At 46.2% G+C, this 27,933-nt stretch overlaps 1 protein-coding gene across 1 annotated transcript in view; it reads left to right on the forward strand.

Moving 5' to 3' along the window:
* The first annotated feature begins 1,583 nt into the window (after positions 1-1,583).
* The window catches only part of LOC117228700 (headcase protein), a 283,582-nt gene continuing 257,232 nt past the window's right edge, over positions 1,584-27,933 (forward strand). The window contains exon 1 of the mRNA XM_033484644.2: positions 1,584-3,524. Within this exon, the coding sequence (XP_033340535.1) occupies positions 2,767-3,524 (758 nt within the window). The 5' untranslated portion in view covers positions 1,584-2,766. The remainder of the gene's footprint in view (positions 3,525-27,933) is intronic.

Raw genomic sequence — 27,933 nt, forward strand, 5'->3', positions numbered from 1 at the left:
CACGTTGAATGCCACGGGGGTCACCGGTGACCGGCACTTAACTTGGCGGTGACGCCATGGTGGCCACCGGTGACCGGTGCGCCCAAATTTATAGGAATATATACAGGGTGTCCCAAAAATGTCTCGCAATCCGAAAGTGGCGGGTTCCTCGGGTCATTCGAAGCAACTTTTTCCTTTACAAAAATTTTCTCCGAGGCACCGTTGACGAGTTATTAACGAAAAACAGTGACCAATGAGAGGCGAGCTCAACTGACGCGAGGCGACCAAGCCAATGAGCGGAACTGGGCTTCGTGCGCTGGTTGGCTGGGTCGCCTCGCGTCAGTCGTACTCGATTCTTATTGGTCACTGTTTTTCATTGATAACTCGTTAACGGCGCCTTGGAGAAAATTTTTGTAAAGGAAAAAGTTGATTCAAATGATCCGAGGAACTCGCCATTTCCGGATTGCGAGACATTTTTGGGACATCCTGTATAATTTAAAACAAATGTCAATATCTAAAATTTTGTATTATTACCATCGCCGATTCAAACAGTGACCCCTGTCGCAATTAACATGTCAAACATGGTTATACATAATTACACATAATTTAAAACAAATGTCAATATCCAAAATTTTTTATTATTACCATCGTCAATTCGAACAGTGACCCCAGTCGCAATTAACATGTCAAACATGGTTATACATAATTACACATAATTTAAAACAAATGTCAATATCCAAAATTTTTTATTATTACCATCGTCAATTCGAACAGTGACCCCAGTCGCAATTAACATGTCAAACATGGTTATACATAATTACACATAATTTAAAACAAATGTCAATATCCAAAATTTTTTATTATTACCATCGTCAATTCGAACAGTGACCCCAGTCGCAATTAACATGTCAAACATGGTTATACATAATTACACATAATTTAAAACAAATGTCAATATCCAAAATTTTTTATTATTACCATCGTCAATTCGAACAGTGACCCCAGTCGCAATTAACATGTCAAACATGGTTATACACTGTAACTTATCTATTGCAGATAATATTTCAACATTATATGTGTCACATAAAAGCAAATCCATCGTCGCGGCACGGACAATTTCTGTAAAACCGGCGTGGCATTCAACGTGTTAAAAAGTAAACGCGAACGTGCATTCGGTTCAGAATTCGCGACAAATTCAGGGGAAGTTCGTTGCCGAGGCGGACTAAGAATCGCGCGTTGATACATGTATGTCAATAAAAAGCATACCTTCGTCGTTACCGGTAAACGATTCCCGTGTTCCGAGAAACGCGAGAAAACCGTAAGAACTCGAGCTCGCGTAGCGTTCGGAAAAATCGCGGCTAGTCGTGGGAGCCGAAAACCTGGACAACAAGGTAGAGAATCCGTGGCCGGGCTGCGTGTGTGACGGCCCCTCGTACATACGTGCCGGCACACGCTTCGCCGGGATTATTCGCGGCGGCCTCCGCCGGCTTCGAAAAGTAAAACGCGCGCGTTCGCGTATGCAGCGCCGGCGTGGCGTTGGCGAGAAGAAGAGACAGACAGCGGCGCGATAAGGAGGGAACGACGGAGCGGTAGCGTGCGCCAGTCGGAGGGACGACAACGGCGCGCATCGATTGGCGCGCTAGCCGTGACCCCCACCACGGTGCTTTCGCTTTCACCCAATGGGGCCTCACTTTCGCGCTCGGCCGCGCGCCGAGCCACGGCAACCGGCACGCTGTCGTCGTCGCCGGCGCTCAGTGAGTGGTGCACCCTACGTGCGAGCAAGTGTTTTGCGTCGTGGACTCTCTCTCCTCAGCGTGGCCGCCGCGAGCAAAAACGGGGAGAAAGAGCAGTACGAGGAGCCTCGGTGTGTTGTTTGTTGCTTTATCCCGCCCCCGCGTCCACCGATCTCTCCCGCAACCCCTCGATCGAGGACGCAGCCTCGAAGACGACGACCTCCTCCCCCCCTGTCAACGTCAACTTCCATCGACCTCTCGGCTTTCCCGTCGCCGGTCCTGCCGATCGTTCGCGAACCGGACTCTGGGAGACGCGATCGCCGCGAGAGAGAGGAACTTTGCGTGTTCGAGCGGTGCGCGCGCGCTTAGCGCCCGGTGGTGACCCTGACATTCGAAACCAGCGCCAGTCGCCACGCGACGTCCGACCGATCGGTCCTGCACATCCGGCGTCCTGCAGGGAGAACCAGTGTGCGCCCTCGGCGGTTCGCTTCGTGGTCGCGAGCCGCGTGCCCTCGCGAGAAGACGCGGACTTACCCTGTTGTGTGACCGGTTCGAACCATCGGTGACCTTGACTTTGGTGCACGACGCCCACGATCGAGATCATCCTCCTGGAGGATCGCGCGTCGCGTGTGGATCATCCTGCCGCTGCCACCGGCGGCCCCCGCCTTTTGTGACTCCAACGTCGTCGAGGAAATTTTGTTCGGCGTAGGCTGTTTTTTTAATTTTTCGCGGGCACTTCCGGTTTCGTTGATCGATGAATGGGTGTGCGTGAGCGGGGACCAGCGAGACGCGGGATTTGCGTGAAGATGAAGGAATAGTGGGCCTGTCCGGGATCGTTTTTTTTTTCGAGATCGAACTAGAAGAGAATAACATACCATCGATCCGTACGATTCGAGAGGAGAGAGAGAAAGAGAGAGAGAGCTGTCTGCGATTATTCGATCGGTGTGTTCTTCTTTGGGGTAGAATTTTTCGGCTTACCGAGTTGGATCGAAGGGCAGCACAGACGGGGTCCGAGGTTTCGGCGATCTTGGCACGGTTCAAGGATCTTGGGGTGATGGCACCGCGTCGTCACACGAACGGTCACGGTGGTGCGCTGCTGGAGAACGGCGGAGCCGGTGCCGGCTTGGAGACCATGGAGAACAACAACCTGCTGGCACAGTCGCAGGCGACGACCCGCTGTTGCACGCCGACTGGAGAGTGTCTCAGAGGCGACGCGCTGATCCGGCTGAGCTCTCTACACGACACGGTCAAGGTGTCCTGCAACAACGAGAGCTGCCCCGTGGGCCAGTTCATGCACCGCGAGTGCTTCGACGCCTGGGAGCAAACCGTGCTCACCTATCTGAAGAGCTGCGGCCGCGCCCGCAGCTGGTCCGAGCGGCAACGCCACCAGAACCTCTGGACCAAGAAGGGTTACGATCTGGCGTTCAAGGCCTGCGGCTGCCGCTGCGGCCGCGGACACCTGAAGAAGGACCTGGACTGGATGCCGCCGGGCTCCGGGGCCAACGCCACCGGGAATCGTCCCGACGAGAACGAGGCCAAGAAGAAGAAGCGCCGCAATCGGCAGAACAGCAGGCCCACGCTGGCCGTGTCCGCGGGCCCGCCCAGCCACGGGAATCATGTTTCTGCGAACGGACGCGGCGCCACTGAGGTACAGTTGATCGAGAATGGACGCGGCAGGGCTGGATCCTTGTCCTCCAGCACCGGGTCCAGCTCCCCTCCGGCCACGTCCGAACCGAGTGTCAGTCCTCTGCATCAACCCCAGGCTATCATGAAGAAGAAGAGCAAGGTCGACTTCTTCAGCGATCGAGCACGGTGAGTTTTCTATACCCATTGATTTATCTGCGATTTTTTTTACCTTGTCGTACGCCTCTTCTTTTTTTTTCGCCTTTGGAAGGGGCTGGTTGCTTTAACGGACAGCTTGGCTCGATCGAATCTTATTTCTTGTTTCGTCATTCTTCACCGGCTCAATTGTCTGGTTTAAGTTGCCGATCGATTGGAACGATACCGAGAGCCGAGTTGCGCTTCTTGGCTGTCGTTTCTCTGTATTTAGAATTAATAACGTTGCGCCGGATGTCGTTGTAATCGCGCACCGTGGCAATGTCGAAGTTGGTTAACGAGAGCCGTTGGTCGGTTTGCAGTGGGTTATTTAAAGGCGAGATTGATAATACGACTGGAGAGAAATCTCTTTAAGAATGTATATAAATGGGGTAAGAACTGATCCAGCGGTAGTCCACTGCGCGGCGGAGTGACATCTTGCGGTGGTCAGCGACCCCGCTGAATTAAAGATAGCGTACCGAACGGAGGTCCCTCTAGCAGACGGTTCAAAGTCACTTTTCTACCTTGATCTACTTTTCTTAATTTACCAGCTTCTTCGGAGATGAAACAACGGTAACCTGGAATTAAAGTAACCTAGCATTAATAAGCTAATCTAGTATTAGTGGTAAACTGTAGAATAGGCAATTTTGTGTATAGCATTTTAGCGTTGTTCTAGCATAGTCGATCGTCTGTTTAATACAGACTGTTTCTATTTGCGCCAATGCTCTTACAACCTAGCATTAATGAGCCAACTTAGTATTAATGGTAAACTGTAGAATAGGCAATTTTATGTGCAGCATTTTAGCGTTATTCTAGCATAGTCGATCGTCTGTCTAGTACAGACCGTTTCTACTTCTCTCTCTCTCTCTCTCTCTCTCTCTCTCTCTCTCTCTCTCTCTCTCTCTCTCTCTCTCTCTCTCTACTCTACTCTACTCTACTCTACTCTACTCGGTGCTTAATGCTAGAACTACCGAACCTGTCAAAATGACTGCTTTCTGTTTTTCTCTTTTACAAATCCTGATATCATTAACCCTTAATATATATTATAATAATAATATATATATTATTAACCCAATGCCGCCACACATGCGGTAGAAATCAATAAAACCGTAAAATCTGGCAGGAAACATTGGAAGAATAGGCACGATTGTTTCGATGAAAATATATCAACAAAGTTTTATTGAAAAAATGAATATCTCTTCTCTATATTTGATACAAAAATTTTCAGTAAAAAAATTTCTCTTCGTCTGAAAAACGGTCTGGACTTGGCAGTGTGTAAACTGGAAATAAATAGTTTTGGTCCCCCCTAAGGGTTAAAATGTTTCTGTACGAGCAATTTTTAGATATATTTCTTTATCGAAGCATACACTATAATAGTAATCGTACACGAAGTTTACATAAATCTAACGTTATTATTGTTATAAAATCCTGTATATCTGTCGCGTTTAAGGCTCGCTAGTCTCAGTGTTTAAGCATCCCAGAACGGAGCTTTAAACGAACGAGCATCGCCCCACATTTTTCACTGGAAATATCCGCCACGTTCGAACGACGATGTATTCTCATCGAAAAATAATTACACTTTTTTTCAATATTGCATACAATAATCGAGCATCGATCTCGACGAAAAGGCGAAAGTTTCTCTCTCACGGCGCTGCCCCCGCAATTAGGCACAGCACTTTTCGGCTCCGTGATTTCTATCGAGTCGACCGGGTGGGGATGAAGGAGGGGTTGGTGTACGAGGCCGGCTCGTTACAAACAATAATTGGCCTGGAAGTCACGATACGGATGGCTCGTCTCCCTGTGAGGTCTACGTGTAAGAATACAATTATCGCGATCCCTTATCAAATTGGTCACGTTTCTCTCCCACGCGGCGGCGGCAGCGCTCGGCTCCTCTTGGCCTCGGTGGTCGCGTTCAATGACGTCGATAAGAGGAGAGGTGCTTCTTTCGAACCGCGGTTACCGCGAAAGATAAAGTTACCAGACCTATTCACCTCTCTAGGTATCTCGCGGTAAATTGCGCGGCTCGCTCTCGCGTTCCTTTCCCGCGAAAGAAAGGGTTTAAGCGTGTGCAGGACACGCGCGGATCTCTCGCTCTCCTTCTCCCTCTCTCTCTCTTTCTCTCTGTCATTTTCCATGACACCGAAAGCCAGAGCGATAACGCCGGATGCAGCAACGGATTCGTTTTCGTTTTCTGTCCCCCCCGCGCAGAGGGGGGGAGCCGTCTCTTTCGAGGCAGAAAGCCTCCGGGGAGGCGCGACGGGATGCTCGATAAGAATAATAAACGAGAAAACACACGAGCCGCGCGCGCGTTTCGCGTAGTAGAACGGTGTCGCGCGCGCTTTAATCTCGAAATTGACGCGGGCTCTCGCGGATCGCAAAGATCCACGCAACAACAAAAATTGAATACGCGACGATAGAACGGCGTGCAATTAGCGGCCGCGTCGACCTTGTCGCGGCGACGCGCGCGGCAGCACGCGTTAATTTTATGTAACGCTTTATTCCCGCGATCGATCTTCGATGCGCGGATCCACGGAGAAAATCGCTTCCCGTTCCAAAGCGGATTCCTCTCCGCGTACGCAATCCCGTTGTCCGAAAGTTCTCTCGAGCCTCTCTGAGCTGCTTGTTGTGTTGTGCGTCTCTCCTCGAGGCGTCCGTTGTTCCTTCACGGAGCGTGGAAACACATCTTTGTTGCTAAATAAAAGCGCGCGATCGGTTCGATCGAATCGGCGAAAGATGAAAGCAGCGCGAATCAAAGATGAATAAAAGCGCCGATTTATGTACCGCGGTCTCTCTCTTTTCGTTCTCCGATCGCCGGCGACATTGTCGCGATCGATCCGCGAGACGTCGGCGCATCAAAGCGAGCTCTGCTCGACGTTTCGCCATAACCGGTAGCATCAAAGTATACTAAAACACGTGGGGGAGATCGAAGCAAGCGGGGTCCGCTATCTGCGACTTAGATCTCGGTTACGGTCGCGCCCGATCTTCGAAGGATTCGGCCCCGGGTATTGAGTTACAGGCCGAAATCAAGCGTAAACTTCTGGCTGGCTGACTGTCGCGTGTTTCCTTTGGTCTCGTCGATCTCTGCGCGCTCGAGCGTGATCGCAGCCGAAAACGTCGCCGCCGATACGCAACGCGCCTAACGTTTCCACGGGCTCCTGTCCTCTCCTCTTTGATTCTTCTCACGCGGATTCCATCCGTTTCCCCTCCCCACCCTTTTTGCTGCCATTCGTTCGTTCGTTCGGCCAGCTTTTTTCTTTTCTTTCTCGCTCGGGGTTTGCCAACCATCTGGCTCCTCCGGCGAAAGTATTTCGCGAAACGCGTCTCTCTCTCTCTCTCTCTCTCTCTCTCTCTCTCTCTCGCTCGCTCGCTCGCGCTCTCTCGCCGATTATTTATAGCCGTCTATACGCGGCGAACGCGAGAGGCAACGCCGCCCCCGAAGAAATGAAAATATTCCGCCTTTCCTCCGGCCCCGGCCGCCTTTTTATACGAGCCTCGAAATCACGCTATAAAGGAAGGAACGGAAGCGTGTGCTTTCCATACGGAATATGCACGTTGATTCGCTTAACACCCCCGCGCGAACACCCCCGTCCACCCCACAAGGCTAAACTTTCTCGCGCGACGCTCTCGAGGGCGCGACAAAGGCACTATATCGAAAATCCTTTCCGCTCCGGCGATTTCTCATAAATCCGCGGCCGTCTAGCCACTTCCTTTTCTCCACCTACTCTCGTCGTCGCCTAACACCGCGTCGTATCGCGACGATCTCGCGTTCGCGCGACTTCGCGCTCTGCTCATTTCTCAAGAAAATTGCGACCCGGAGACGACCGAAGTACGGCGCGGAGTCTTTTGGGGACGGGCTTTGAATTGAGACGGGAAATTGCGATCAGTCGTGATTAGGTTCGAGATATGATTTATTCTTTGCCGTGAAAATGAAGCACGCAGCACTCTTTTCTTTTTCTTTTTCTTTTTCTTTCTTTTTATCAAGTTCTAAAACCTTGGTCGAGAAACAGTTTAATTTTTCATCAATTATATCAATCAATTATTTTAGCTCACCGTTGACCGGTAATTTTTTCTGGGCCTAAGAACACGAGTCAACGCTTTGGAGCACAAAATTCCAGAAAATAAAAAGTAGACTCATGTCGCACAGAAATTTTATTGCGTTTTAAATTAAACAGTATTGGTATATTTTTATTAACAAAGAAATTACATAATATAATGTAGTAATCGAATAGTCCCTATTGCAATATTTCGAAGTGGATCTAAAAATTGTCCCACCATGCATTACCAAAAATATGGGACATTTTTAGACCACCGTGCCCCAAAGAGTTAACTCGTGACCTTCTATGAACTCTCGCAAACTTTCTGCACACACAAAATTGACCTGATTATGCTTGTCGGCCGGTTACCGTGTCCTAAAATATGCTGTCCAATTCTGTTATACCGTCTTTCCTCGCATAAGAGAAGGAATTATGCAAAGTCCTTTCTTTTTTGATCGAATCGGGGTCGAAAATGTTCGAGAAAATAGTCGGGTATTCGTTCATCGATTACACCAGGGTGGCACATGTGCGTCGCCTCTGGATGTGTACAGGCGTTATCGATCGAGGGGAATCGAGTCCGCGACCCAATCTATTGTTTTCGGGGCGTAATGGCGAGATAAAGGGGTCGGCCGGAATGAAGAAAAGTCAATTGTCCCGGTCACATATCGCGGTAAGAAACTCTCCAGACGCGCGTTCCGCAGGATATGAATGAACACGGGGGTCCGTTTTCTCTCGGGTGCGTGGGTCGTTTCTATGGCACGGAGGTGTGCGTTTTAGGTGTGTATAGATTGCGGCGTACGGGCCGGTTCGGCGAAACACGAAGACGAAGGGCGGCGAACGCGACGATTACGACGACCGAGCCGCCCCGCACACAACCAATCGTGCCCTCGCACTATTCGTATCCTATATTTAGATCCAGTCCTCGAACCTGTCCTATTTCTATTTGTTTTCCGCCAAGTCGATGGCCCGTCCCCTCGATCTTTTATTTCCGACTGCACGAAAATTCTTATCTCGCCGCCACCCTTCGCTACCTTCGTCCTCTGTCTCTCTCGAGATATGAGAAAAATTCGCTGCTTATGCCGATGCAGAATTTTTCGAGGTTAACTCGCAGACATTCGAATTTCGGAATTAGTCTGAGGAAGCAAAAATCTCGTTGCACTTCATTGATCTTTTTAACTCTTCTATTTTTTGGCATAGGTAACATCTCGTGGGCTTGCGGGCAGACTTAAGATAAAATATTTATTATTTCCAAAGTATAATAAAATATATGTACACGCTATTATTATTATATTATTATTATTATTATAGGTTATTTAATATATGGCTTCTGTGTTTTATTATTTATTTACACGTGTGCAGACTATATTAAAAATTGTATAGGATCGCCGGCAACCGCAGGGTGTTGTTCTAGGGTCGAACTAAATTTTAGGTAATCTTTGTCCTCCAAAAAATTAATTAAAGAATTATAGCGATTCTGCTGAGAAAGAGACAAAAATCTCTAGCGTTGCAATGTGTCTAACAAGACTCAGGTTTCAGTTAGTCGTTCTTCTGTCATGTTCTGGCTCTCGATGCAGTAAGTGAAGACACTCTATCCATAGATCAACGAAAGTGGCGTAGCATAGCAAATGATGATTCTTATTGTATGATTTGCGCCGATCAACCCTTCCGACAGCCAATAACTTATTCCTCTCATTTTATAAATTCGACGTTACCGCAATTTCCGTATCTCACCGATTGCACAACAAACAAGGGGGTTGGGGTCTAGGTGTGGCGAGTGTTAGAGACGACTCTCCCGCAGCTGAAAATTTCCGTCTCGCGGACACCGGATCGTTCCCCATTAATTTCTCAGCGTTGCAAATTATTCTCCGTAGAAAAAAATATCGCGAGTCTGACGAACACATACACACACACACAAAAAAAAAAGAAAAAATATACCACCGCATCACGGTGGATGGTTGCCAGAAATTTCGCCCCCTTTCGTTATCAGGATCAAAAGGAGAAACGGCATAGGGGCGGCCGACGCGGTCTTGGTTTTCGGACGGGTGCGCCGATGCGAGTCGCTGGGCAGATCGCGGTTCACATGCGCTGAAACGCAGCGGGCGAGTTTTCGGCTCTCTCTTTCCCGTCTCACTCCTCTCCTCTTCTCTTCGCTCCTCTCGCGCATCTCTCTTTCGGATCCTGGCCTTCGTATAGCGGGGACAAGGGAGCGAGAGCAGCCTGTGTGTCTGTGCGTGTCTGTTCGCATGGCCGGTCGGATAAAGCGGTGGATGTTGCGCGCGGATGAAAAGAGGCGGAGAAAGAAGACGACGAAGAAGAGAGAGACAGAGAGAGAGAGAGAGAGAAAGGAAGAGCCGGGAGAGGGTGCCCGTAGCCTTGACCGTGGCCAGCACCTCGGGGCCAGCGGGTGAGGAGAGGAGCTTGACGCTCTAGCAGCCTCCAAGGCCAACTGCATGGAATCACGCCACCGCGATGCATTTAAACAGGCCGAGCGCCGGGAATGTTGTTAAAAAGCCCTCCACCGGGACTGGTTCTTGTTGCGTCGTCGAAAACAGGGGCCCACGGTACACACGATCCCATCCTTAGCCCTCGAAAATATCCCCGAGGACGTTCAACGGTCTCGCCAATAGCTCGCATCCTCGCCTCTTGTTATCGTTTGCCCGCTATTGCTCCGACGACAGCTATTGCTCCGATGCTGATCACGGTTTGTTTCACTGTATTTCATTATTCAACGGACACTCGGATGTTCTTCCTGCAATTTTTCCATCGGGTTTTCTTCGCTCGGTCGGCGAAGCAGTCGAATCGCATGGAAGAAACGCGGGAAATGGGGTAGTGCAGCGCTGATTACTTTCGGGTGACCAATTGCTGTGCTCTTGATTTTTCTTCGGTTCGGGAAGGATTAAATTCTTTATTAGTATACCTTATTTTTAATATTATATTCAGTATATTCTATTTTTATTATTCTGTTCAATATATCTTATTTTTTATATTCTATTCAATATATTTTATTTTTAATATTACATTCAGTATATCCTATTTTTATTATTCTATTCAGTATATCCTATTTTTATTATTCTATTCAATATATCTTATTTTTAATATTATATTCAGTATATTCTATTTTTATTATTTTATTCAATATATCTTATTTTTAATATTATATTCAATATATCCTATTTTTATTATTTTATTCAATATATCCTGCTTTTATTATTCCATTCAGTATATCTTCTTTTTAATATTCTATTCAATATATCTTATTTTTAATATTCTATTCAATATATCTTATTTTTAATATTCTATTCAATATATCTTATTTTTAACATTCTATTCAATATATCTTATTTTTAATATTCTATTCAATATATCTTATCTTTAATATTTTATTGAGTATATCTTATTCGATAAATCTGAAGATAATCACGCTCGAAAAGATACCAAAAGCACAGCGATCGTTTGCTCCCCACAGTAACCGGCTCCGCCGCCCTGTCTTCGAAAATCGAGCCCCGCCTTCGGAAGCTTTTAATCCAGCACGAATATCCGCGCGTAAAATCGGCGGCGAGGTCCCCAGAACTTCGCAAACTGGCCGAAACTATCGAAAGTCTCGCTAACAGCCCTAGAAACATGCTCGTAAACCGAGTGTACGCCGGAAACGCCCTAATGAGATCGTAAAACGCGGGCAAATAAGTCGCCGGAGCGGCCCCACCCCCTCGCGAATATATTTTCGATACGGAACGACGATACGGTTGGGTGCCGGAGACGAACTCGAAAGTGGAAGAACGACGGGGGTGTGCCCGCGCACGTTGCCGGCGTAATTTATTTTTGGTTAAAACGTGAGTAACGCGCGGGGGACAAACCCTTGGCTCGTCGCACTTCAGCGAAAGTGGGATTTATAGGTCGCGTTGCGGCGCCAAAACGTCTCTATGTATGTGCGCGGCGCGCGACGGGAGGGTGATTGGAGCGAAGAAAAAAAGGCGAATCACGAGCGTAGCATAAATTCGAGGGCCCGGAAAAATGCCGGGTGAAATATCAGCGAGGGTAGCGGTGGTGGCGGTGGTTCCGGGTGGTGGGACGAAGTTCGAGAGCGCCGGGGCCGTGTGTATAAGGGCTTCTTGGAATTTGCGATCCGATAGTGTTCGTCGAATATTTCTCGCTCGCGAGCAGTTTTATTGCGCCGAGCGTTGCGAAACGGGGATAATGCGTCGCTCGGGGCCGCTGGTTTTTAATTGAACGCCGCGGAAGGGCCGCGGGAACGTGTCGGAGATGCCCGGGGACCACCCGGGACAATGGCTCCTGGAAATTTTACGAGCACGTGTACCTACACGTACGCCGGCGCGCAACTCTTCCACGAAAATACAGCAACCGCGGCCGTAATTCGGGGATATCTGCCCCGGGGAAAGTTTCGGGGAGGCCTCCGCGGCCGAGATAAATTACGGGAACCTCTTAGAACCTCTTAACGATGAAATACACGATGATACTCGCGCCCGAGACACTCGACCGCCTCTTCCGCTCGAAATAGAACCCTTCGACGGAACGGAGAACGGTTTTCCAAAATCCCCCCAGCCTTGGACCACTTTGCACCCCTTTTTCACAAAATTTCTTTTTTAAGCGAGCACCAGGTTTCGTACATTAATTTTGTTTTAGCAGGCCGTCCTCGGAAGTTTGTTACAGGTCTTTTTTTTGTAGAATTTCGTATCTTGAGCTCGAGAACGTAGGGCGGCGCGAACCGGTTACCGTGGGGTGACCAATTACTGTGCTCTCGATTTGTTTTCCGGGATATTTGATATTTTTCTTTTTTTTTAAATATAAATTCGATGTTTTTCTCGAATATTTGTTTCCAGAAATAAACAGAATAAAAGAATAAGAGAATAAGAAAATTAGAAAATAAATTTGAAGGAGAAATAAGAAAAAAAGCGAACTGCGAAAATTGGGAAAGTAAGCGAAATAAGGAAATAAAGAAGCGAAAAGAATATAAAAATTGGAACTTATAAATAAGAAAATTAGGAAATAAGGGAAATACGAGAATGGAAAAATTAAGCAAAATGAGGAAATAAAGAAGATAAAAGAGCGCCCATATAACTTTCACCAAACTCGATGATTATATCCCAAAGATTTGAAATAACAGTGTTCGACGGAAAATCTGAAAGATGCCGGTCGGGATAAGACAAAGGGACAGGATTAGGATTCTCGGCTCGCCGGTGAGATTCCAGACGCGCTTTCGAATTTAATTTGAAGTTCCGTGGCCATATCGTCCACTGGAGAGTTTCGGGGTAGAATTTCCCGAATTCTTTGGACTATCTCCCCCCTTCCCTCCTACAGATTCGATGGGGACCACGCACGAATAGCTTGGAGATTTTTTCGTGCGAGAGCTCCGCGGCTCGTCGCAGGTTTCTCCTTCGAGCACCTGCAAACGAATTCCCCGTTGACGTCGTAAGGTTGCAAGATTCTGCGCCACGGGCTTTGCAGAGATAACGATAGAAGCTGTGTGCATCTCCGGTGCTCGGATTCGCGGCTGCGTCAGGTAAACTGTGAAAAAGGGAGAGAGCAGAGCGAACGAACGAACGAGCGAGCGAGCGAGCGGCGAGGTTTTTCGAACGAGGAAACGGATGTCGTTGCCCGCGGACGCGTTTGCTCGGAAAGATCCGCGAGATTAGAGTAAACTGTAGCTTCTTGCTGCAGATTAGAGCGGACACTGGCTCCTGGTGCTAGATCTCCGTATGCAAACTAGGTTTCTTTACTCGCGTTTCGCCGAGCGACGCGCCGCAGCGCGGCGCGGCGCGCTCTTTCGGTATTTTTATTCACCGGAACAGGCGAGATATGTTAATGACACTTCGCAAACTCATTTGTACTTTCTTCAGCTGTGCTCACGCATTTTTATACACCGTTGCTTGTGCCGACTACATAGTAATTATTCGCATACGTTAACCGGCGGCACCCCGACGCTACGTGTAAAATGATTCTCATATTTTTCTGGCGAATAATTGCTAAAATTTCGATGCTATCGGCGCGCAAAAAGTCAGGAAGATGGCTCAAAATATGCAGAAACATATATGTGTTGAATGTTTAACGAAAGAAAAATTCTTCGAGCGCGACTGGTGGGGTTCCATTTCGTAGACGATTATATAGAGATGATTATCACGGTCGATTCGCGGATCGATGGATTCCGGATATCAATACCGTTTCAGAACCGAAGTCCTGTGTGGCGTCGTTCTTTAATTTGGCGCGCGCGCGGCTCGCGCGAACGCGTAACGCGGCAAATTGCAGTCGGCGCGCTGTCGAATTACGCTCGCACGATCGCGTTTAATCGCACGATAATTGGTAACGGGGAGCAGCGGCAGCAGCAGCGAGACTGCGAATCACCGGCACACTCTCCCTGCTCCCCTCGGATCGCGTTCCTAATTTGAAATCCACGTGCGTGCGTCGACAACGCGACGAGGCGAGGCGAGGCGCGGCGCGGCGCGGCTCGGCTGTCGAAGGAAAAACGTGACGTTTAATGGGACAATTAATCGTTGAATCGTTCTCGTTGCATTAATCGCGGTATCGGGCACGGAATGCAAGGACCAGGCGAGAGAGAACGATCATCCTCCGCGTCGTCGTCGAGGCTCCGTTTCAGCAATTTCTCTCGGCTCGCAGCCGATCGAAATCGTCGGGAATTTCGTCACGGATAACTCGCGGCGCCGATACGACCCTCCTCGATTGCGAACGCATAATAATCGAGTCGAAATGTCAGGGTTAACGCCGCCGCGCCTGTGTCGCGTCCGTGCGACTTTAGCACCGGAAATAACAGCCGGCGAACCGCCTCGCGAGATCACGGCCAGACGAAAGTCGTTTTCTACTCGCGAAATTTACGATAGCGATCTATACGTGGCCCCCGAAATCGAGTGATAAATATTTAAGAAAAACTGTGAGGGGGGGTCGGGGGAGAGGGGACGGGACACACCACACCTGCCGTGCGCGCGTATTCGAGGCACACCGGCGCTTTCGCAAACACAGTCCCCGCGGCTGTTCAGCCGCGTCTAGACGCCGGCGATATGTCCGAATTTAATTATGCGAGGCCGAGGTCCGGGTTTCGTGCTTGTCTAGGTCGCGCGTCGCTCGGAATTTCAGCCGCGGCTACACAAACACCGCAGATTCCTCTCACGATAAGATTGCCAGCTCTCCTTTCGGCGACCCGGGAACGCTCTCCGGAGGAAGCTGCCCGGCCATGTTGGCACGTAACGTTGTAAATGATTTTAACGAGAGGTCGTCGTGGCGATGATTTTCGTAGTGCAAGATTCGTGGATCTCAACCCTTATTTCGTTGGTAGGTCTCTTTACACGAAGAACAGAAATTAGGTTACTTAACCCTCGACGCTTAGAGTGATTTGTAACTAGAAAAATTGTCTGCATTTGTTCTGACGAACAGAATAAAATATAATATATTTCCTTTTTTTCAGTAGCTTTATTGTACTGAAAGTAATGGTAACAATATTTTCTAATTTTATTTATAATTTTTCTAATTTTATTTATAATTTTTCTAATTTTATTTATAATTTTTCCAATTTTATTTATAATTTTTCCAATTTTATTTATAATTTTTCCAATTTTATTTATAATTTTTCCAATTTTATTTCTAATTTTTCCAATTTTATTTATAATTTTATTTCTAATTTTATTTATAATTTTATTTCTAATTTTATTTCTAATTTTATTTCTAATTTTATTTCTAATTTTATCTCTAATTTTTCTAATTGTATTTCTAATTTTTCTAATTTTTCTAATTTATTTCTGATTTTTTAAATTTATTTTCTGATTTTTCTAATTTTATTTCTAATTTTTTTAAATTTATTTTCTGATTTTTTTCAAGGCAATGTTTAAGACGATACCTTCGATAGATAAAAAAGCATGTAAAAATCGAAATCAGTTCAACAGAAACTTGTTATTAGAACCTCGAACGGCAGACCATATTCACAACTGTACCATTAACGATCCTTGCAACAATTCTGACCTTTATTCAGCAGTTTTTCCAAAACTATTTGTGAAGATACCTCTCGCGGACTTCGTTAGCCTTGCTGCTGTTCCCAATGCAACAGCAATTTATTTGATTTAATCGGCGAGAACTTGGTGATTAAGATTCAAATACTCCGGGTTAAAATTGACCTGGCCACCGCCTCTCTCGCGAGGATTAAATCTCACCTCCGCTTCGGGGGAACATAAATGAATAAACAACTCGCTAATTAGGACGAAGTATCATCTCGAGATATTTCCAAGGATCCTGGCAAGGAAACCGTGTATCTGCCGGGCGGCGCAACGTTCGCCAGCGAGCGTTTAAAGCTGCTCCGGGTGTCCCGAAGGAAAAGGGAAAAGAAGGAGAGCCGGTTGAAATTGCTTCGTTAAAAATGCGCTAATAATGAAGTCGGCCCGTTATTATTAACCGGCTTGCGCGGGGGTCACGGGACACGGCGGTTTCAAGTTCGCGCATGGACCGCCGGATATAATAAAGTTTAATCCCTTCGGAAAGTTTCGTTGCCGCGACGCGGCGCGGTGTAGCGCGTTTCGTTCGAGGAAAGCCGTAATCCTTAACTAACCGGGCGCCCGTTCGAATTACACCCGCAATGGAAAAACACGGCCAGAGAGACAGGATGCGCCGTGTTCCTCCGGAAGAAGAAGCGCGCACGCGGAAGGCGTATTTTAATAAGCGAAACCTCGGCCGAAGGGACCCCTCCTCTCTATTTATGGCCGTCGACTCGCGCTTGGGAAAAGAAAAGCAACGCGGCGTTGCGCGATAATAACGCGGAAATTTAGTTGGAGCTCGCTGACGAGGGCGAGGGGGGGGGGAGGTGTGTATTACCTACCGGGGAATTTAATTAAGACAGAGCCGCCCCCGTCTTTTGAAAAAGAATCAACCGGGTCGGATACGACCGCGGCGCGGAGCGCAGGAACCGAGCATCTCGCCACGTCGTCTTTAAGCTATCCTTGGGGCGGTCTCTCGAAGGATCTGGGTTCAGGGTCAATCCCCGAACTCGTCCTTCCTCCCAGCCCTTCGGCCGGCCCTGCCTTCGCCGTTGCTCCGCGATTTTTCGCGAACCATTCTCGATTTCCGAACCGCTTGAATTAGTACCAATTTTTCATTAGTTGGCTCTGCTGCACTTCTCTTCGGAAAGTGTTCGATTTGCAGTAATTTTGTTGCACGTGTTTGGGTTTTCATATTTTTGTTTAAATACGACAGTTTTATAAAATATACAATTTAATCATAGGGGATGTAAAAGTGTATACAAAGTATAGACAATACTAAAGTATATATATATATGAAAGTATATACTATACTAAAGTATATAGAAGTATATTATTAATATATGAAACTCTATACTAAAGTATATAAAAGTTTATAAAAGTTTATAAAAGAGTATATATTCTTCTTGGTTTATACTCGTCAAAAACAGTTACCTGGTTGATCCTTATATATTTTTTAATTTTTTTATGAGATATCTTTATAATCGTGAAGCATAGTTTGATGAAATTTTCTCCAAAAATTTTAGAAATATAACCTCTTTTTGGCATTTATTCGCGACTGTTGGTCGACCCAATGATTCTGAAATCATTTTTCTAATAGTTAGATTAATTATCATCTCCAGGATGATGTTTTTTAACCTTATCGAATTTCCTATGAAATATCTTCGTAGTCGCTTCGAAGAGCACCTCTCGAAGCAAGTTTCGCTCAAAATTGTTAACATTTACCAGCCCCGCTATTCGAGCTGTTTAGAAAGACCACAACTCTGCTATGATTCAGCTTTTGTTTACGGCTCGAATTTCGGTGTTTTCCGCAATGTTATCAAACTTTCCACGAAACAACTTCCCAGCCACTTCGTCGGGCACATCTTCGTTCAAATTACAGCGAAGTTTCCCTGGAAAATATTATCGCACGACGTTTCCAAACGGATTGGCAGAAGACACCTCCGTCATCCGTCGTTCTTTAGATCCGAATTTTTGAATCCGGCCGTCCCGCTTCTCCGATCGGCTACGGGGTTCGCGTAACTCGCGCCGCTGCAGCCGTCGTCGAATTCGTAACGAGCTGTTTGTCAAATTTATGCTAATGCGGGATCGTATAAGGCCGCCGCGAAACGGCTCGCCTTCCCGAGTTGTCATTAGCATTCATGAACGTCCGCGCGCGCTTCTCCCTCTTCTCGCATAGGGGGCGGTAGGGGGGAGAAGAAGAAGAACAAGACTCTGTCGTCGTCTCCCTCTCCGTTAACCGTACCCCGAGGAATCGCGATTCTCCTCGGTGAAATTTCATCGAGTCGGTTTTCGAAATTCGTCGAGAGGGGCGGGGGTGGGAGGGCAAAAATGCTCTCGGCGCTCTCGCGACCGCCGATAAATAAACCCCCGTCTCGGGGCTGGTTCTCTTGGATACGCAACGAGCGTTTTATCCCGCAAAAATGTTTATCTCGTTCGCACGAAATGACCGGCGAACCGGTCGGACCGGTTCCCCGGCCGCGGCCACATTCGGCAATCGGAAACAAACGTCGACCGATATAGAAACCTCTGTGATATAAGATTCGGTCGGATCGCGCGCGCGCGAGCGAACGAGCGAGCCGTGGTAGAAAGGGGGACAATTCGCTAACAAGAGGTGAAACTCTGCTGCACACGGTCCCGGGGCATAGAATAACGAAGCCGTTATTAACCGGTCACTCGAAATTCGTTATCGCGGTCTCGACACTCGAAAGGCCTCGGCTTTTATTGCCCGCCGATAACACGGGGGCCGTTCTATCCGGTTGAATAATCGCGTTTCGCGAGATTACACCGCTCCCTCTAATTATGTAACTCGCTCGGTTCATTTGTGGGTTAACTTCTTCGATCTCCCGTTGTTCATTTTCTTATTTCTTAAGGAGAAATAAGCACGGCATTATCTGCTCGTTATTCGGGGAACCGTAAATGTTGTTGCGCGCTGTTCGCCGAGCTGTAAACCGTGCCGTTAACGACGACATTGACCCGCGGGGCACACGGATAAGAAAGTCGTTGCAGTGGATCGTTATTACGTCATTAGAAGTCTCCCTCTACTCTTTTCATCTCCCTCCCCCGCCCCTCTCTTTCTCTCTCTCGCTCTCTCTTCCTTCCTCTTTTCATCTTTCTCTTTCTCTTGTTCTCTGGTCAGAGAAAAATTCGTCGCGGAGAACGGACGCGTGGGCGGTGGAAGCTCGTCAAACGTCGTCTCGGCCGAGACTCGTTACGGCCGGGACACGGGGTGGCTCCGGGCTCCGTCGAAAACGCGGAGGGGGAGGAACGTTGATAATTATTCGTGCCACGGCGTAATCTTCGCTTCGAGGCGGCCGCTGGTAATTATTTCTGAGATTGATAACTTTATTCCGAGCGAGCCGCTCTCTCACGCTTATAAATAATTCGGACGGAATTGAAAATGAATTAGTAATCCGTTTGCGAGCTATTTCCTGGAACAGGTTCCCTCCGAAGTATTTCTACGGAGGCCTGCGCGGGTTTCTCTCTCTCGCGCGCGCGATCCGCGGCGAATCTTTATGCGGAATCTGAACGTAATGAAAATTTATCAGCGAGACGCTGATTCTCTCTCTCTCCCTCGATTGTGGCTTGGTTTATTCTTTCTTGTTCATTCGATTTCGACGTCTTAACGGGACGAACCTCTTTTCTCTTGCGTAATTAGAGTAGAAAGTGATCATTGTGCCGCGGATTTTATGGGTCTACGGGGAAAAGATGGAACGGCGAATCTTTTAAACTGCGACGGAAAGATCAAAGGAAATTCAGAATGCTCTGATGCATTAATTTCAACTCGTTCGAATTATCTAAGAGAGGAAGAACGGTTATATGCTTGGCTCATTTGTCTTGCATTCGGTGCAGGCAATTTTTCGTTTGCGTAAAGATCCGCTGTTCAGCGATTATCGTCGAACGCGCGCGCAAGAAAAGGTGAACCAATAATAGAGAAATAAATGGCTGATAAAATACTATTGCTGTTCTCTTAATTGGGTAGAATGTTCTGGGATGACGTAACGCGCGTAGAACCGAGGTTCTTTCTACGTACAGCGATTTTTCATAGCATTCTTTGCAAGCTCTTTTCCTAAAAGTCTGCTGTGTTTCTATTATCGCGTTGGTTCTCGCTTCCTTAATTCTCTCTTTCTCTCTCTTTCTTTATGGTTCCCGTAGCAAAAAGCAGCATTAGTACGCGGCATACTTTCTCCGCTAAGAACGACGGTACAGATAAGGTGGCAGCGCGAATGTTATCTAAATCACCGTGAACGGTCGAGGTTCAACTGCCGCGTTAATAGTACGCATTTCCATATCAGAAACGAACATTACTCGCATAATGGCCGGGGAACGGGGCGGGAGGGAGGGGGGGAAATTTTCGCGATTTGACGGAACGTTCTTCCTTCCTCCAAAGGGTCGCGGTTCCTCTGTCGCGGGCGGCGGCGGTAACGCCACCCCCGCGAAGCCATTGTATTAGCCGGCGGAGCCGCGGGTCTCCGGCGAGGAATATTCTAACAGTGTCAGAAGCGAACAATGTCGGCCGTATAAATGAATAATGCAGCCGTCTAGCCGGGGGAACAGGGCTCCCCTTAACCGTGACAGTGAGAGTCGGAATTCATTTGGAAATCGCATCAAAGATTCCGCGAGAATTTCGGCCGTGTCCGGATCCCGGAGACGACCGCGCGCGCGTCAACCAGTCTGACAATTTCCTGCGGAGGAGAGGAGCGGAGGAACCGTGATTCCGAGAGATCGAAGCCGTGTTCGCCTTCCGTGTCTCTCGAAAAAGGGAGAAAGACCCGGGGACTTGAAAACCGCCGGGTCTCCCGTGTCGAGACCTTCGATCCTCAACCTCGCGACCTTCTCTTTTCAACGCGAAACAGGAACGGGCCATATGCTGTCGGGACCTGATCGAGGAAGCTGCACTGTCACAATCCTGTTATCCTGCTTTCCGTTCTCGCAACGATACGCCGTTCTATTCTCGCATGGCCTGCGAGGAAGGATCTTTTTTGAAACCCGAGCGGCGTCGGATGCGGCGGAACCTCGATTATTCGAACCGATCGGGCAGTTATTTAACCCTTTGCACTCGAGTGGCGACGCTGAGGCGCCGTTAAAATTGATACATTATTTTTCAAAATAATTGCAACAGTATCGGATTCGTTTATCATTGATAGGAGAAGCTGTTAACCCTTTGCACTCGAGTGGCGACTCTGAGGCACCACTAATATTTATTATTTCAGCTTTTAAGATAATTTTGATATTAACAAAGTTTACGTTTGAAAAATTGTTAAGAGTGTAACTGTAGCGCGAGTCCCAAGAGTCAATTCTCATATATGCATAAAATGCATTTTCTCATATAAAATAGAAATACTGAAATAGCTTCGAGTGAAAAGGGTTAAAATTGCAAGTATTGTACTTGCCAGTAGGCTGAATTTCGTAGGCATAAATCGTAATAAATCAAATAAGATGGAAATGCTGTAGATTAGAAAACATGTTTTGGATTTCGAATTGAAATAGCTTCGACTGCAAAGGGTTATCATTCGATTTATGAAGCATTAAAATAATGGACACTTTGGGAAGAGGAGATAAGATTATTCGAGCCTTGCATCTCGTTTTTATGGTTGCCGATTGCCAACGACTACTGTGATCCGTGTAAGCCTATTAACTGTAAAATGAGATAAATATTGATTTTGCGAATTATCGCGAGAACATAATAATGATGCAAAGCACGATTCTGCTGATAAGATGACGTAAAAATGGACTTAACTAAAAGAGAAGCAAAAGAAAAAGGTCAATGCTTCTTTTAGATCGTATCTCATCTCCCCAAATTGTCCATTTTTGTGCGCAATCTGAGCGCGAATTAGAGAGACATTACTGCAGCTACTTTTTTAGTGCTCCATAAATCGAACGTTAAGTAACTTCCTTCGTTAAAAGTAACGATCGTGCACTTATTTAGAATGTTAGTGATTTTTATCGTAATATGTAATATTTAACTCTTTAAATCGTGTCATCGTCAGTGTCAATAATTTCAAAGATTTCACTGATTTCTCTATTTCAAACGTAATCAATTATTTCGCGTGATTTCGAGGCGTCTCGCGTTCTGACATTAAGATATCGCTATTGTACTAATCGCTCGCATCCGTAAATTTAATCTATCGAATGAACTTCCCCTAAATCCGTCTTTACAATATCGACGATCGTAAATTAAACAATTCGGAACGCGTCGTCCTGACGCGGTCCGCGAACGTGGCGTTAATTGCAGTGCTAGTTACACTCTTCACTGATCTGCGCGACGAACAGCGTTGTTGTATAATGTTGTCTTTAAGCGGACAGAATTCGTGACAAAATGCGTACACCGAAACGTCATTTTCTTCTTCGTCTATTTTTAACGCACCGTAAAGATTGTGTGTATGGATGTTAAAAATATTGTGAACGAATCGACGCGTGAAATCCGTGTGCAGCTTATAATACGTAGATCACGCGTGACAGGATTGGACGTTGGATCTAAGGAAAAATTCGTTTTCTTATTTAAGCGACTGAATTATTGGACAAGCGTTACGTCCGGGCCTGTCGGATGGATACTGTAATTATCGAGCGGCAGCTGTCTATCACGGCTTTCCAAGTCCCCCCGGGTTCATCAGCAATAAAACTAAACGGTTCGTCACGGTCTAATCGCTATTATTCGAATTTGACAGAAAATATAGGAATAACTGTCTGTCCATTGGCAATTTTTTCGAGATTCCGAGCCGACGCCGTACGTCCCCGGTCTCGCGTTGCTTATATACTCGGCCGTATATTACAGCGGGCCCCGTGATTGGTTTACTGCTAATTGGTTTGTTAACGTCGCGTTTACCTCCACGGACGACGCGGCGTTATCTGCCATTCGCCGCGAGCACGGGTCCGCAGCGACTGTGAACAAATACTCGGCAGTGTTTTATATCCGGAGGTAAAAGGATCGCCGAGGAATGGCCGATATTTGCCAGATGCCCCGAAGAACCCTCGCGCGTTTCGTCCAGGCTATTCCCGTCCCGTAATTCGCAGGATATTAACGATCGCCGGTATCCTATTCCCTCGATTTCTCCTCTCGGAATTAGCGCCCGTTAACTCGTCGGAGATGAATCTCTCTCGCGCTCTCTCTCGCGCTCTCTCTCTCTCTCGGGCTCTCTCTCTCTCGGGCTCTCTCTCTCTCGGGCTCTCTCTCTCTCGGGCTCTCTCTCTCGCGCGCTCTCTCTCTCGCGCGCTCTCTCTCTCTCTCTCGCGCTCTCTCTCTCTCTCTTTCTCTCTCTATCTCTCTCTATCTTTCTCTCTCTATCTTTCTCTCTCTATCTTTCTCTCTCTCTCTCTTTCTCTCTCTATCTTTCTCTCTATCTTTCTCTCTCTATCTTTCTCTCTCTATCTTTCTCTCTCTATCTTTCTCTCTCTATCTTTCTCTCTCTATCTTTCTCTCTCTATCTTTCTCTCTCTATCTTTCTCTCTCTATCTTTCTCTCTCTATCTTTCTCTCTCTCTCTCTCTCTCTCTCTTTCTCTCTCTCTCTCTTTCTCTCTCTCTCTCTTTCTCTCTCTCTCTTTCTCTCTCTCTCTCTTCTCTCTCTCTCTCTCTCTCTCTCTCTCTCTCTCTCTTTCTCTCTCTCTCTCTCTCTCTTTCTCTCTCTCTTTCTCTCTCTCTTTCTCTCTCTTTCTCTCTCTCTTTCTCTTTCTCTCTCTTTCTCTCTCTCTCTCTCTCTCTCTCTCTCTCTCTCTCTCTTGAGAGAGGTTACGGATCCTCCGATTTCGCAGGTCTCTCCTCTCCTCTCTTTTCGTCAGCGGGTCGGTTTTAATATGCAAAATTTGTCTCGCGCTCGCGCGACGCTCGTTGCGTAACGCCGATTATGCGATGGAGAGTTTGCGAAGGAGGCGATTACGAAACCGATTCGACCGGCATACACACACACATACACACACCGTGTGTCGACTCGATGGCGCCGCGCCGGTGGCTTTCGAGCCGACCGATTCCAGGTTTGCGCCGGGACCCGGCCGGCCAGAAGGAATTTTTTAATTAGAGACGACGGACAAAGGTTACCTGCACCGTTGCCCGCAATAACGGCGAGCTTCTGGCTGCTAGCGCCGCTCCGAGCTCTGCCCTCTCTTGCGCAGCCGCTTTCTGTATTTACCGTTGTTCGAATCGTTCGAATGACCAGGCATTCGTTTTAATGTCGAATGCAAATTCTAATCTTCCTTTTAGCACTCTCCCTCTCTCTCTCTCTCTCTTACTCTTCGTTTCCGAAAGAAAAGCTCGATCCGCGCGATATTTCAGAAAGAAACACGACATTTCCTATCCGTAGCGTCGCGGCACGGCTTCTGGTGGGCGTGGTCTCGTGGCCCTCGTCGAGCTCGACTGGGATATTCGAATAGCTCGACTATTCGGTGTGGATTTATTCCACGGTTTCGCCGATGAGGCTAGGAAAACGAACAGAAAATCCAGACGCACTTATGATAACAATAAAAATATATACGATAAAAAACCTATCAGGAATGTTTACCACGCAATGGAGAAGTAATCCGAGAGCATTCCGAGAAGTAATAATTTTTTTCCATTGCACCCTAATAATTAATTTACGTAGACCGAGCAGAGGACTCGATCTGTGCAATAAAAAACATGCATCTCAATTTAACACTAGATTTACGGAACCCGTAAAAATATAACGGGCCACTAATTTTCTAATTTACGATTATTCATTTCGTAACGATTTGCATCTCCTCTATTCAATTTATATATTACGTACTGCATATGTTACAGTAACACATAAACCAATATAAAACAGCTGTTTCTCGTGCACCGTAAAAATCTAGCGTCAAAAAAACGATGCAATCGTCAATTGCACATGCACCGACGCACCACAAAAAAATCCAAGGTCCTACAGACGTAGTTCTCGTCGTCCTTCTTCGTCTTCCTCCTTTGACATTTTTCCGTAAACGCGTTACTAACGGAGCTGTGACCGGAAACAATCGCGTGGACCACCCCTGTACACACGGTCTTGCATCGGCGTCACCCAGCGCGTTTCACGATCCCAGGGGCTAAACGGCGTCACCAAATTAAGCGCGCAGCTGCACCATAACAGACCCAAAGCGTTCCTGGAGAGAATCTCGGCGTTCCTTCCGGAGCAATCAGCTCCGTCGACCAGGCGATTCGCAGGAAGATCCCAGGAGTCACGCTCGAGCTGGCAGATCCTTGTTCGCCGGCCCGGCAAAGCTCCCCGAACGCGGATAATAGAGTTCTCGCTTTTACCGGGAGCGTCTCGACTAAACAACAATCGCCGGGCTCGTCGTCCTGTCTGGGCGCCGGAACAGCCTCGATAGTCGCACAGTAGAACACCCTGTGGAAGTTGCTCTGATTCGCGTTCAGGACGAGCGTGTTCTCGGTCGTCCCGCGCGCCGGAATCCTTGCAACGATCGTCGCGCGAGCGTCCCTTAGCAGCGTGTATAACTGCGTACCAGCGAACTCGAAGCGGATTAACCTCTGGACGAGTTTTCAGGTAATCCTCTCCGTCCCGTGCGCCCGTACCCCGGCAGCCTCGGGATTCGTTCCACGTTATCACGACGGGGATAAGTCCTCCGCCACGAGTGCCGGGGAGAGAGGACCTTATACGATCGTTCGACTTCCTTTCTCGCGCGCGCTACGTGTCCCCGGGAAAGAGCTCTTTATCCGTTGATTCCATTTCGGCTTATTGGACGGGATTCGTCCTGGGTCCTTGATGCGTATCCTGCAGCGTCCGAAGGTATCACGGACCCTCCACCTTCTCCTCGTACGCCTCCGTCTTCTTCTTTTTCTCTCTTTCTCTCTCTCTCTCTCTTTCTCTCTCTGGGTCCTCTTTGTCCCCTCTCGCTTACACAGACCGGTCCAGGCCTCTCTTTCGGCCGAACACGCGTGGTCCCGGGTTTAGAAACCAGTTTCGCCACGCCGCGGTTCCCATCGTCGGCTGCATCATGCACACACCGCGCCGTTCAGAGACCCACGGAGTTTGTTTCGAAGCGGTTTACACGCGAATATCTCAATCCTCTGATCGACAGAAAATCCTAACAGAGACTGCTGGACCGAGGGATCGGGACTGGATGTTCGACCGGGTCCTATACTTTAGAAACAATTTACCTGGGAGCAGAAACGGTGCTTCGGTTTCTGCGATTGCGATTTGTGGTAGGGATCAGTCTGAAACCTGATTTTTTAGTTTCGTGAAACTCGAATCCGAAACTTGGTGTCACGAAATCCGGAATGGATTTCCTTTGCTTTCTTTTCTTTTGTTTCTTTCTGTTTTTTTGTTCTTTTTCTCTTGTTTTTTTCTTCTAAGGACTGTCTATTTTATAGGAATTATATTAATATTATATATAGGAAATTTGATAATATTATCTTGATAATATTATCTTGATAATATTATTTTGATAATATTATTTTGATAATATTATTTTGATAATATTATTTTGATAATATTATTTTGATAATATTATTTTGATAATATTATTTTGATAATATTATTTTTGTAATATTATTTTTGTAATATTATTTTTGTAATATTATTTTTGTAATATTATTTTTGTAATATTATTTTTATAATATTATTTTGATAATATTATTTTGATAATATTATTTTTGTAATATTATTTTTGTAATATTATTTTTGTAATATTATTTTTGTAATATTATTTTTGTAATATTATTTTTGTAATATTATTTTTGTAATATTATTTTTATAATATTATTTTGATAATATTATTTTGATAATATTATTTTGATAATATTATTTTGATAATATTATTTTGATAATATTATTTTTATAATATTATTTTTATAATATTATTTTGATAATATTATCTTGATAATATTATCTTGATAATATTATCTTGATAATATTATCTTGATAACATTATTTTGATATTATTTTTATTGATCTTATTATATATAAGAATTATGTTCGTACTATTATATGTATATTATATATAATAAAATTTTAATAAATTCTTTTTAGAATATCCAATTATTTATCGATTACAATTACGTAAAAATATTAAATGTGCTTTAATCTTTTCTACGATTTAAGCGACTGTAATGAATTGGTGAAATCGTACCAATTAGAATATGCCTGAAACACAGTCTCAATTAGGTTATTATTAATTAAATAAAAATAAATTTATATCGTCACAATATTTTAGTAAAGTCGTTTATAACAAATTTACCTTGGCTTCGGGAGATTCGGATCACAAAAAAAATTGAACTTTTTGATAGAAGTTGATCAGCCAGCTTCTTCTTACATGCAACGAACCTTCTTGCATACTTCTAATGAAACTTTACGAGCGATATAAAATCGGTTGCCGAGCCTGTTCAAAGGATAGCATGTATCTCGTACACGAACGATGCAACACCCGAGACACGTTAATTACAGACAACATTGTTCGTAGCAACTTCAGACATTCTTGGCCACCGCAAAGGGTTAATTGCTCGAAGATGCAAGCAGTCCCCTCCCGCCCATTCTTCGCGAATTACGGATTCCATCGGCCGATCCTCGATTCGTATGCCCGAGGGCATCTCTCTCTCTCTCTCTCTCTCTCTCTCTCTCTCTCTCGAAGGAGTTGCCGATCAGGTGCGTGGTCCCGACAAGGTCCGTGGAAACTTGTCCCCTCCTTGACGGCTCGCTGTCGGTAACTGGTGGCCGGGTGTTGCACGAGAGACAGGTGTCCTCCACCGGTGCGCCGGTTTACCGGAACTCCCGAGGCTAATCCCGTGTCCTCTTTCCCGAAAGATTCGTCCTGAGCCGTGTTAGACTGGTTCGACACCTCGGTAAACAGACCGAGAAGTCCCGCGGACCTTTCCCGACCCGTCGAATTATCGAGTCAAAGTATCGATGTCCATGAGAAAACCAAATCTGAGAACGGGGTGGGGGCATGTCCAACGAGAAATAGGGTCGATGTACCGGTTGTAGCCATCCGTATAATAATAATTCGACCGCAACTAGACTAAATTAAATAATTAGATTAACGTAATAATTAGACTGCTGATTTTATGCAGAATAAAACTTATCTTTATTAATTGCAACGAAGATAAGTCAAATAAAAATATCTTTCCTTAATAATTTCAGTGATTTGGAAATAATAAGCACATAGATGTCCTTAAATTCTTTTAAGATTTTCATTGTCCGAAATTTCACCCTGCCGTTTTTATTGTAAATGCATAAAGATTCGCAGTCTAGTTGCAACGCAAAGATTTTCAAATACATACCACGAAGTAAAATGTAGCAAAGCGAAGTTTTTGAAAAATTATGCTGCATTCTAATTGTTTGTATTCTTGCGTATTTACGAATTTATGATACGAGTAATATGAAATTTTTTAGATGGCCAGGAATGGTACTGAATATTGCCGGAAGTTACGCCAACAATTTATCACT

This window comes from Megalopta genalis, chromosome 15 (assembly GCF_051020955.1).
Source record: "Megalopta genalis isolate 19385.01 chromosome 15, iyMegGena1_principal, whole genome shotgun sequence".
Taxonomy (NCBI): Eukaryota; Metazoa; Arthropoda; class Insecta; order Hymenoptera; family Halictidae; genus Megalopta; species Megalopta genalis.